The 12,920-nt window shown below is 36.2% G+C and overlaps 2 protein-coding genes across 2 annotated transcripts; one reads left to right on the forward strand and one right to left on the reverse strand.

Annotated features, from left to right (window-relative positions):
- The first annotated feature begins 811 nt into the window (after positions 1–811).
- On the forward strand, positions 812–4,677 carry LOC140795929 (probable mannitol dehydrogenase). Its single transcript, XM_073148754.1, has 5 exons — positions 812–1,180; positions 2,444–2,557; positions 3,353–3,866; positions 3,967–4,120; positions 4,209–4,677. Exons 1-5 carry the CDS (start codon positions 1,101–1,103, stop codon positions 4,424–4,426), a joined length of 1,080 nt encoding a protein of 359 aa, XP_073004855.1. The 5' UTR covers positions 812–1,100; the 3' UTR covers positions 4,427–4,677.
- Positions 4,678–7,528: 2,851 nt separating this feature from the next.
- Positions 7,529–10,925, reverse strand: LOC140799609 (glutamine synthetase nodule isozyme-like). Its single transcript, XM_073153996.1, has 13 exons — positions 10,573–10,925; positions 9,967–10,006; positions 9,736–9,839; positions 9,602–9,650; positions 9,396–9,502; positions 9,178–9,265; positions 8,877–9,005; positions 8,720–8,794; positions 8,562–8,615; positions 8,426–8,463; positions 8,137–8,296; positions 7,984–8,044; positions 7,529–7,897 (listed from the first exon to the last, which is right to left on the reverse strand). The coding sequence occupies exons 1-13, from the start codon at positions 10,644–10,646 to the stop codon at positions 7,806–7,808; spliced, it is 1,071 nt and encodes a 356-aa protein (XP_073010097.1). The 5' UTR covers positions 10,647–10,925; the 3' UTR covers positions 7,529–7,805.
- Positions 10,926–12,920: the final 1,995 nt, after the last annotated feature.

Consider the following 12,920-nt stretch of genomic DNA (forward strand, 5'->3'; position numbering starts at 1 on the left):
TCGTCCACGATGGTTAAGTAATTAGCAGTGGGATTCTACAAACGGAACGGACTATTCCAAGCGTAGCCAATTTAATAGGCCTTGGGCCGAGCTCTCTGGCCCACTAATTTCAGGACTTGGGTTGGACTAGAAGATAAGAAAGAACAAAGGAAAAGATTTTATAACATACATCCCGCATCTTGTTTTTCAACTATAAAAGCGTATAATTTGTCTCTTAAACTATTTAAAATGTTATAATATCTATTCACATAAAATGGTATCTAGCGTTATAATTTATACGCTTGGGAAGAAGCGAAGTGTAATTAGACCTATATATAAGTATATCCTGCTTTTATATCGGATGCGGGTCAAGTATATTCTGGTCATCATTACGGCTCAATGCTAATTATATTCCACGTTCCGACTCCAGCTGTGTATGCATATTTATATAAATTCATATTATATGTGAGATCTCGTTCCCAGATTGATGCTTGAGTCTTTGTTCTTTATTCCAACAGCATATTATCCTATTGACCATATATTTTCAAATTTGCAGTCTTTGTCTGCATTAATCGTGATTCATGGACCCTCGTGGGCTAAGAACGTACTTTATATTTCATAGTGGTTCTACAGCGGTGTATCTCAATTCTCAAATAGTTTAAATAACAATTTGTGGACAGATCTACCTTTAATAAAGGCAAGTGTAATTATTTAGAGGTTGGAGCCAGGCAGCCATCATATGAAGCTTACACCCATTAAATATATTTATTAATTTGCAAGCAATTCGCTTCATTTGCTTACCTTATCCGAGTTATCCCCAATCGCATTCGTCGTCCTATTTTTATTTTGCAGGTAGTATCAAAGATTCAAAATCACTATAGCGACTACTTCACCTTTGGTACTGTCTATGTTTAGAAGTTGCCAATAATTGCATAGCGAATGGCTCTAGATTACCCACGCCATCCAACCGTGTGAAACGCGGATTCGCCTTGCTGGGAAACGTGGGCGGCAGACCGTTACTCACTCGTGTTTCACCCCCCACTCGATCTATAAAATTAACAGAGATCTACAGGAGAGAGAGAGAGAGAGAGAGAGAGAGAGAGAGAGAGAGAGAGAGAGAGATGGCGAACGCACTGCCGGCATTTGGGTGGGCTGCAAGAGATGCATCTGGTGTTCTCTCGCCATTTAATTTCACAAGAAGGTCTCTTTCCTCTACTATAGATGTAATTGTTTTACTCCACGCTTTATCTTCTATTGGATTTGCTTCGCTTTGTATCTTTGATGGATCCTTTTTAGGACAGACAAGCTACCGTGATCCAAGACAAGATTCATGACTACGTTTCTCTTGGGGTTTTCTAGTGTTCACCTGTAAGGAAGTGAGTTGGTGCTTATATTCTTGAATCCAAGTTGCAAATGGAGCGATCCGATGAGTGTTCTACGTACCTAGCTCAATTTTGATCCGAATCTGTCAAGTAAAAGAAACCAGCTTCCGTTAATTGAAGGAATTGGTGTCAGTGATCTTGATAATTGGACCTGAAACTACTTTGAGCAAGACGTAGAATGTAGGCTAACTAAGAGCAACACAATTTTTTGTAACAGCACATGGAACAGACGGAGAGACAATTTAGCAGGCTATGTTCCTAAATTACTTCCAGAACTATTTTTAGCTCCATATGTTTATGCGTACTCCTTTTTGTTCTAGTTCTCTCTTTTCTTTTCTTTTTTTTCTTTTTTTGTCTCAAGGTAGGTCCCACTTTTGATCTTTATAATTTGGTAGATAATTTGATCTAGCCTTGATTAGTTTGTCTTTTTAGTATGTGTAGACGTAATTCTATAGAGATATTAACTGGCGTACTGTTAGTCAGTAACTTGTTCATTAAGAGTGTCACTTCAGTATTTTTTGCCAAAAGTTCTAGAAGGAATCAATCGTAGCAGTTCTCAGTCACTGAACTATTTGATCTATTAACTAAAAAATAATTTACATCACTTTTCTATGAATGTATTTTATGAGAGACATTATCAACTGATTATTTGCAACATTGTTCTGCTGAAGTTTTTACTTGCCATAATATTCCCCTATCTTGTGTTGATATTGTTTGCATGACATATATCATGGCAACATTTGTAACGTAGACAAGGCCACTAGCACATTGTCAGGTTCATACTTCATAGAGTCGCGTTGGTATTTCGTATGTATTCCTTTCTGATTCACTTTTTTTTTGTAATTACCATAGGAAAAGACAGAAGCATGTTTAATAGAGTTAATTATTTGGCTATATGTAATTGGCCTAATACCACAGCACTTGACTTGGATATGTTAAATGCTAATTTTCTTGTTACATGGAAGGATTTCATGCCTTTATCTGTGATAGAAGTAATTTATGATATAGGACAGCATAATTTAATACTGATAATAATAAAACAATAGAATGGAATTCTGACTACTTTTCATACTGCTATGCAGGTCCAAGAAGGATGACGATGTTACCTTAAAGATACTCTATTGTGGGATTTGTCACACTGATCTTCACACCATTAAGAATGAATGGGGAAATGCTATGTACCCTGTTGTTCCTGGGTACTCTCAAACATACCTGTATTTCTGTATGGTACAGAAGTATCATTTTATGTTCCTGTTTTCCTATTGCAATGTAGCTTTGTTTGTATTCTTCCACAGGTATTTTCATATCATCTGAACATGTGCAGCTTCTTCCAACATCCAATACTTGTAGTTAAAGTCTGCGAGAACAAAGACTACAGTCGAGTAGCAAGACCTGCTGGTTATTTTGCTACACGATCTTCTTAATTTACTTGAGTGTCTTTCTTTTATGATAACTTAAACCCTGAAGGCAGCTAATAGTTGGTTGAAATAGCGGGTGAAATTTAGAGTATCATCAAGTTCCATTTTTCAACTTTACATGATTTAGTTTTAAGATAATATTCTCATCAGATCAAGGTGCAACTTATTGTTCGTTTCAACTGTAACCATGGTTCAAAGAGATTTATATAGCATTTTTCTCTTCCTTCTGCTATGTAGTTGGGATATTAAGGACTGCACATTGTCCATCTTGATTTCTTCCTGTTCCGAGCATTTTTGCTTTTCTCTTTATATCTCTTCATACAAATGTAGATCTAACGATTTTGTAGATTTGTAGAACATTCTTCTCCTCCTTTTATTATAACTGTTTTTCTCTTATAAAATTCCTGTTCTTGCTTACTGGAGAATAATAGAGTGTTATTCTGATATGATTTGCTTCAGATGATAGCTGGGTGTTGAAGGAACAATGTTAGACAAATGATCTCTGCTGTTGTAGGCACTAATAGTTCCCAGCAGGAACTTAATCATAGCTTTTCCTTCCATAATTCCTTGCAGACATGAAGCTGTTGGAGTTGTGACTGATGTAGGCTGCAATGTTCACAAGTTCAAAGTTGGGGAGAAGGTTGGTGTGGGTTTCATGGTTGGTTCTTGCCTTTCTTGTGACAGCTGCAAGCAGGATTTTGAAAATTACTGCGACAAAATGATAACAACATGTAACGGTATCTACCATGATGGTTTGACAACCTATGGTGGATTTTCTGATATATTGGTTGTAAACGAGCACTTTGTCGTTCGCATTCCTGAAAACCTTCCCCTGGACAAGGCTGCACCATTATTTTGTGCTGGAGTCACAGTGTATAGCCCAATGAAATATTTTGGACTCAATGAGCCAGGGAAGCATTTGGGGGTGGTTGGTCTTGGTGGTCTTGGACATGTGGCTGTAAAGTTCGGCAAGGCTTTTGGAATGAAAGTTACTGTGATAAGCACATCTCCTAAGAAGGAAAAGGAAGCAATTGAACACTTGGGAGCTGATTCATTCTTGGTCAGCCGCGATCCTGATCACATCCAGGTAAAACAATAGTTCAGTTACCTTTGATGCAGTCAACCTTCATTCTTTTATTGTAATCTTTCTCTCGGGTGAAATTTGAAATGCTATGTATTGGTAACAGGCTGCAAGGGGTACCATGGATGGTATCATTGATACAGTCTCTGCTTTCCACCCTATTGCACCCCTGCTCTCATTATTGAAGGCCACGGGAAAGATGATTATGGTGGGAGCCCCAAACAAACCATTGGAACTACCTACTTCCTCCCTAATTCAAGGCAAGTATCAAAATATACACTCGTCGATGAAATATATATACATGTCTAAGGATCGGATGATGGAAATTGACAAGTTCATCTTTGCCAGGTGGGAAAATCTTGGCTGGAAGTTGTGTTGGAGGAATGAAAGACACCCAAGAAATGATAGAATTCGCCGCAAAGCATGGCATAACTGCAGAAGTTGAGGTTATTGGAATGGACTATGTGAACACAGCCATGGAGCGGCTTGCTGCGGGTGATGTGAAATATCGATTTGTTATCGATGTAGCAAACACTCTTAATAGCAGTGGAGGAAGTTCAACTTAGGGGAAGTTTTGTTCATGGTAAATGAAATATTATTTACCTGCACTGTGTTGTTTTCTGCATGCCCTGGCCTGGACCGATATATGAACAATGTATTGGAACTCCTGTTAGCTTAATGTTCTGGGTAATTTTAGATTGCTATCTCGCATGCTTAGGTGCCAGAAAATGATTGGCTTCTCTGTATGTGATCGGATCTGATGTTTTATTAATAAGTACTTGGTTTGGCTATGCCGAACTTACTGGTCTATCCAAAATACGAATATCATTGCAACTTCTGAGGTGGAATGATCATCTATTCAGATCATCTCGTGAATCTAAATTTACATGGTCGTAAACTTCTTGTCACGTGCCCATTATTCTGTAACCTTCGTCAGTCAGTCGTCGCATCAATCGGTTTCCAGAAAAAAAAAAAAAGAATCTGTTTTCATAGCCAGACTTGAAACAGAGAGGGAAGAACCGAGGAGCCCATTTATATTTGATGGCCAAATGAGTAAGGCAATTAAGTGAAGTCATGGTGCACTGGTGGACTACCCATTTTGTGATGTTCCGTCTCACTAAGCTTCTGTGGGTGCAAATTTTTTTATCTTTCGTTCCGTTTCTATGTACTTTCACAGATTTTGGAATGCTGTAGTGGCCTATAGATTATAATTCCTATTGCATATAATTGAGTTGATGTGATTGGCAGGACCAGTGCTATGTATTCACCATAGCTCATTAATAGTTGATAACATTTCAGTTTACACTAGATAGTCTGTGTTTATACTCTCTCTCTCTCTCTCTCTCTCTCTCTCTCCCCTTGTTTACCTGTGATCTTCTTTGTGACGAGAATATGATTGTGTGAATGCTGAACTGATTGCATGACCAAACAGAAAATATATCTTAGTAACAAATTTTATTGGTTGAGTTTTATTTGATAACTGAGATCAGCTTCCATCACAATTTAATCAGTGTTTGCTTCTGAATTGTCCTGACAATGAGTTCAGATATCTTCTCAAATAATAGAACGCATTTTCTTAAATACCACACTTCTATAAAATTACTTGAGGCAATATTAACTTGTAGAAGTATTAAGGCAATGGCAAGAAATTAATGTGGGTTGCAACACTCCTCACAAATTCAGTATTATTTAAACTGAGAAACGGATCTAAGTTTATGTGAATTGCCAGTGATAATCAAATTTTTTACGATTCACTTCAATCACTATAACTCAGCACCATTTAAATTCACTAGAGAGAACAAATAATTAATATCATGAGAGTAAACTACTTGGCATTTGAAATCACTCTTTATGTTGTAATGATCTGTTCTTCCTGAGCATGAATAGTTATCAAAAGATTACAATGAATCAAAAGGAGATAGTGGGCACTTGGAGATTACAAGACTGCATTTGTAGACAAAATAGTAGTAAAATTTCAATTAGGTGCAAAATCACAACTAATCATGCTTCCTCTTTCTGCATGATTGATGCCAACTAGTAGAGAAACCATCAAGTGTCATCTGTAAATGAGATCACTCTTCTGCTGTTGTTTAGTCATTGGCTACAGGAAAGGGTTATCTTTGTTGCTCACACCACTTCCAACAGCAGTCACTTGGCCATTTCAGATGACAAATTTTCCTGGAAGTGTGTCACAGCTTGGCCTTCATCAACCAAATTTGTATTTTTCTGATGAGGTATTAACTATTACGTGTGCTGAGTCAGCCAATTGCGATCCCCTTCACTTCCCTCTTGCTGACTAGCTACCTTATTCGCAACATAAGGTTTAGGTAAGTGCTGAATTGGTTGTTTTCTAACTTAATGTTGACGTAGTACCATTTGCTGGTTGTCTGGTCATATCTTGAGATTAGTATAAACTTCTTTTTCTTTAAATTACTCATCCTATTATGTAATAGATTGATAGTAGAAAAATTATAGATTTAAACGTCGTTTCGTACTCCTGTGGGCCAGAATTTGATTTCAGACTTTGTTCTCTTGTCTATCAGAATCATATTATGATAATGTCAATAACTTTAAGGTTTAGAGAAGCAACTTGAGGCCATATTAGTATACTTCAACATCAAGTTGGAAATTTTTTTTTAACTCATTAAAATATAACAGGTGTATCATATTCATTTTTTAAGCAAATATGCCATGTCCTAGGAAAAAATGAATTGTCCTTTCTATACAAGAAGGAATAATAAGCGCTGGCCATTGGCCCTTATCCCTCAGATTCAAAGTGTGGTACCACCAAACCAATGCCAACTATACTAATTGGTAGGTCGACTTCATAAATAGTAAATGTATCTTCCATTCTCAAGGACAGTTAAGTGGGTCGTTGCATCATACGCGAATCTTTTTGTTCTATCCACCAACCCTTTCTAGCTCAGCTTCCATAGTAGCAGAAAGGCTTTTCCTATATTGGATTCCACTTCCAATACATTTATTATGGATTTGATATTTTAGTGGAAGAAGAGTCATGGGCATTTTTCTAGAACTGCAGGTTGTTTAGCTGCACCAGTGTTTGTTTCAGAATCAGAGTTAGTTGCAAAAATTAGTGTGCAGTTGATTGGATTTGATTGATTTGTGATTCAGCTAGAGTTGGTTTGAAAGGAATCATGGTGGATATAGAGAAGCAATAGGATATCCTTAACCAAACAATATTTTTGCTTCCACCTAACACGTGTTCTTATTGTAAGTCAGATAGTTGACACTAAATGAGGGAAAATTGTCACAAGAGTAGCCTCTTAGGTAAGTTCTAAGAAGACATGCAAAGAAGTCACAACTGGGGCCCTGGAATATAACCTGTTTGCCAAACAACCAAAGTGATTCTGAGTACCTAAAGCTCTGTGCCTCAGGATTTCCACAAACAGGGTATTGTGGAACATAAAGCTCTTAATTTAAATATCGTAAGATTCTAATATCTATTAAGCTGATTTTGACGAATTCATACCAAACCAATTGTAATCTCAATCAAATTTGTGTTAGAAACTTTTGATCGGAGTAGTTGCAATCCTGACAAGCTGGCTGTTTTAGAGATCTACCAAGCACTTGAAGTACGATCACCAAATGAACTAAAAGAATCGTCATGCACAGATAAGTTTATAATCAGATACATCACAAGTAAGCCCTTCATTAAAACAGAATACTTCATAATATCAGTCTGTGTTTCATGGTATTATTATTGGAATGCAATAAACCAAGGCAAGGGGAAACAATGAGTTTTAGATAATAAACCCACTTGCCTGCACACTTGGATGCAAATAGAACATGGATCCCCCCTAACTACAAGCCAGAAAGCCAAATACAATGACAAAGTACCCAACACAATGCAAGGCCCCCACTACTAACAATGCTGCAGAAGATAGCAAGAAGATGCCCACATAACAACTGGAGTGGCCTCAAATCTCATGGTTTCCAGAGTATGGTAGTATCAGCAATCAAGGATGTCACAACATAAGGATCCATGTTGGAAGCTGGCCTCCTATCTTCAAAGTAACCTGAATTGCAAAATGTATCCACATGAGCAATGTGATCTTAGGTAAGATATGTGCATAAAGTTGCTTAAAAAAAGAGCATATTTAACCTTTGCCATTCTGCTCTGTCTCACGGCCAACTCGAATTGATGCTCCACGGTTGGCAACTCCCTGTCAAACGAAGCAAGATGTCTTAGCTAATGCATTCTTCCAGTAGTAAATTTATATTATCCTGTATATTTGCAACTATATGTGGCACATACCCATAGGAAGGTGTTCATATCAGCAGTCTCATGACGGCCAGTGAGGCGGCGCTCATTCCCCTCACCATAAGCTGCAATGTGCTCCTTATGCCTCAATCCAAGCTTTTCGATGGCCTTCTTTATGACTTCGTAGCCTCCATCATTTCTCATGGACTTGGTGCTGAAAGAAACATACGAAATGAATAAGATGAAATGAAGGAATGTTGACAAGGTGTATAATAGAATTCTCTTGCCTTCTAGCCCAGGTGAGTGAAAAGAGGGAAAGATTTAATCAAAAAAAAATCTTTACCTGTAATTAGTGTGAGCACCAGCACCATTCCAGTCACCCTTAACAAATCAGAGAACAGAAAATATATCAGATATAACATATTTAGGAAACAAAGGAGCACATACAATATCTGGATTTGCCAAGGGAAAATAATTACCTGGATTGGTTTCGGGTCAAATGAGAGAACTACACCTGCAATCTCGGTGATCCTCTGTTCAAAGCAGTAAGTAGAAGTATAATTAGCATAGCAGTAATTATGCATATGCAAGTAACTAAAATACATAGGCAATATTTCCAAATTGTGTCCTAAATTACCTCAAGAATGTAGCGAGCAACCCACAGCTCATCACCCGCAGAGATACCAACAGCAGGACCAACTTGGAATTCCCACTGTCGATCACAGAATTAAATTGCTTAAAGAGAGAATTCAAGAAAGAAATGCAATGAACAAATTAAAAAAAATCAATATTACTTGGCCTGGCATGACTTCTCCATTTATACCACTTATGTTGATGCCTGCATAAAGACATGCTTTGTAGTGGGAATCAACAACGTCACGACCGAAGGCTTTGTCTGCGCCTGCAGCGCAATAATAGGGGCCCTAGTACACAAACTCTGGTCAGTTAGTACTTGATTATAAGGGTTAAAGTTATTGCAAAGATAAGGCTTCATGGATACAAATCTGAAATTGTTTGCATGGCAGCAAAATGAACACAGAAATACACATGAAAGCCTACTAGATTAAGCCAGTAGAAATAATCAAATGTAACTACCTGAGGACCAGGGAAACCACCAACAGGCCATCCAAGAGGCCATTTGACATCTTTCTGCAAGAGAGTGTACTCCTGCTCTATTCCATACCTGTTATTTGTTTGCAAAGAGAACAACGACACTAACAACTATCAACATAAGGCTAAAGGAATTAAGAACAATTTTCTTTTTTTGTTATCAGTAACCATAATATATTTTACATCTTAGAATAATTTTTTACCATGGTATTTCAGCAGCAACATCCGGATGATTAAATATCTTAGCAGCATTATATCTTTTGTTGGTCGGAATCGGCTCTCCAGCTGGGGTATAGCAGTCGCACATGACCTATATTCATGTGAATAGTATACGTCTTAATTAAACCAATCTTTGAAAAAGAAACCAACATGAATCAATTAATAGGAATTGAAAGAAAGATAGACTTACAAGAATATTGTTCCCTCTCCTGAAAGGATCCTTGAAAATGGCTTGGGGACTAAATCCACATAAAAGCAAATAAGTAGACAACTCAAGGATATGAATACCAAAAATTTGAAGGGAGTTAGGGAATCCACACTTACTACAAGATCACTTCACTGTCCTCGCCAGGAGCCTGGCCTGTGCTCGAACCATCGTAGTTCCACTTCGGAAGCTTGCTTGGATCAGTGACAGGGCCAGGAAGAGTCTGTTCAAGAATTATGAGTATTGATCAGGGGAAAAAAAGAGATCAAATTCCGAGGGTAGTATACGAATTAAACTAAGCATATTAGAATGATAACGACTATCTCTAAAGCTCGTGAATGAAATCTTACCCTCGCTTTGCTTCGAAGATCCATACCAGATCCTCCAATCCTGACGAACACAATAACAGGCACAAGGTGCAAATGATTATCAGAACAAACAACCATGTTTTGGGAAAAAGAAAAAGAAAAAAAAAACAAGCTTTTCCACAAGATCCGGAACTTAGGAAAATTCCCACAGAACAAAGTTCATTGACTTCAAAAGAACCAGAAAAAAAAAAGAGGAAGAATACATAGTCAAAAAGAAAGAAAAATTCTCCGGAAATAAGAAAAAGGATATATACTATAAAGAGTAAGATGAGTGACACAGAGATGCGAAATAATAAAGATAACTACTAATGTTGAGGAAAGGATCCAAGCCAATAGCGAATCACAGGGAAGAGTTGCATATTTAGAACTGGAAACAGATATAGACCAAAGATCTCCACTCAATTCCAACCACAGTGACATAAGATGGGAGAACAAAACGAAATCAAACCCATGTCATAAAATGATCACATAAACCAGAAAGGAACCTCCTTTACGAATTCTACGAACCATTGAACACTCCTCACGGTATAACTCCAACAAAGAGCAACCAAAAAGAGAAGAAACGGATCAATCGAAGAAGAAACCCACCATATGTACTCGGCTATGATCTTGTCCGTGGTCTCAGAAAGGTTAAGGTTGATGAGATCCGTGAGCGTCGACATGGCTGCGAACGAGAGGAGAGAAGAGAAGCTAGAGAACGCCCAGATCTATCTGAAAGATATGAGCAAAGAGGAGAGGATACCAAGCGTTAATATAAGCGAGATTTTCTCAGATTCCGGACTTTTTTGTTGGAATGATATAAAATAGATTACTATTTGTTATCTTATGTCATAATTTTAATTAGAAAATGAGATGGGGTGGATAATTAATTTTGTGCAATAATTCTCGATTTCCAATTCATTTTATTGTTCGTTTCATTTCTCTTTATACCGGGTGGACTTCTGGGTCGCCGGTTTTACCAAACCTCAACCGGCTGGGCCAGTTTATATGTACTTGTTGTCATGGACCCATCATCACCTATTCTGCTCTATTCACTCTTGGTGATTATAATTTATAAACAATATAATGACGGAAATAATCTTAGTATGGGTAGGTGAGTGGACTTATTAATAATCAAATTTAATTTGACAATTAAAAAACTGAGCTCTATAATTCAACGCTGTACTCACCTAATATATTCAAAGTTTTTTTTTGTTCAATTAATGCGGCGGAATCTTATTTAGTTCAATGAATTCGGAAACCAAAAAGGGAGGAGGATGTCAGATTGGAATAATAATTGGGCTCTCTATTGTTTTGCTCAATTTCTGAAGCTTTTGGAGAGCTAAATCAGCTGATGAAATCTTCAAACGAAATGGGATTGGGAACTCATCACTCCTTCGCACGCAGCCTCGGTTCTCACCGACACGTCTCGTCCAAATCGATCAGTCCATTAGCTATTGGCCTCTCAGTGGGCCCCACCCTCGGAAATGGAACAATTTATCGCTGACGTGGAAAGATTCCCCTCGCACGAAATCCTTTATAATATTCTATTGGATTCCCCGTCGCCACCGTATCTATCTATGCACATATTTTAGATAGTATTTAAAGAAGTTAAAATATGTTATCTTTTAACTTCCTTTTGGAAATTTCAAAATATTCCACATTCGAATTTCCTGTGGTCTTTTTTCCAATTTAATTTAATAATATGATTCAAATAGTCATAATATCTAATCCATTAATGATAAAAAAATTAATTTAATAAATTATAGTATATAGTATAATATTTTTATATTAGTTGATTTTAGTGTTTAATATTATTTTTTTTAAACTAATTTGTCTTTCACTGATAGCTTTCTAAATCAAAAACTAGATATAATTAAATTACAAAAGCCTCAATTCACTAAGCACCAAAAAAAAAAAAAAACCAAAGAATAATCACTTCAACTAATCTTTTCAGCACAAGTATGGTAAAAATTTATATTAGATTCATGGTATGCCAACATCTTCATATATATATATATATATATATGTAAAGAATATGATTATGCTATTAAAGCTTATTATTTACATATCATGAATACACATTCATAATATAAGCTAGAATCTAACACTATAATGTAAGGTAGTGTACAGGTTATAACAGCCAATTAATAATTATCAATATCTACTTTCTTCTTTTGTTTATAAGTCTAATTCAAGCAATCTTGGACAGCTTATGGAGTTCACATTTACCCATATTTATGTCCGCAAACTTCCTTTATTTATTTATATATTTATCCTAGAATGCTTTGGAAACATACATACAATTGAATATTAGGATACATAGAATAATGTAACAACTGTATATATTGTTCTCAGCCTATTGGTTTATTTTGTTTTTATTAAAAAAATATCGCCTATTGGTTGTCGATGCAAACATATATTTCTTATCCGATAAGGTGATAATATTTCTCTCTCATAATCAAATAATTAAAATTAAATAATACTAAATAAAATTAATCAGAAATATTATATGAATCAGAAGTAGTAACTGTCACTTTTTAAATTATAAGAATAAATTAGTCGTATTTTATTTATCTCCCTTAGTTATCCATTTCTAATAAACTAATAAAAGTTGCGCTCCATTATTAAGAAATTTTTTATAAAAATAAACAATAAAAAACTTAAATTCTAAATCTAGTCACATATATAAATCATCTTATATACCCCTTAATTTATAAACCAATCAAAATTATTTTTAATAACTAATGGGTGTGTCCTATATTAGTATTTGGAGACATCATATCACATCCTAATAATATGAAAATGTAGTGTGTGATATGCAAAAAAAAATCCTTCAAAAATAAATAGTTTAATTCGTATCTTTAATATCTGGTCACTGGTTGATTGCAAGTCATGCTTGTGAATTATAGCGTTAGCCACTGTCCTGTCTCGGGATATGAATCCCTCGTTGGATC

This window comes from Typha latifolia, chromosome 1 (genome assembly GCF_019914945.1).
Source record: "Typha latifolia isolate L0001 chromosome 1, TyphaL0001v2, whole genome shotgun sequence".
In the NCBI taxonomy this organism is placed as follows: Eukaryota; Viridiplantae; Streptophyta; class Magnoliopsida; order Poales; family Typhaceae; genus Typha; species Typha latifolia.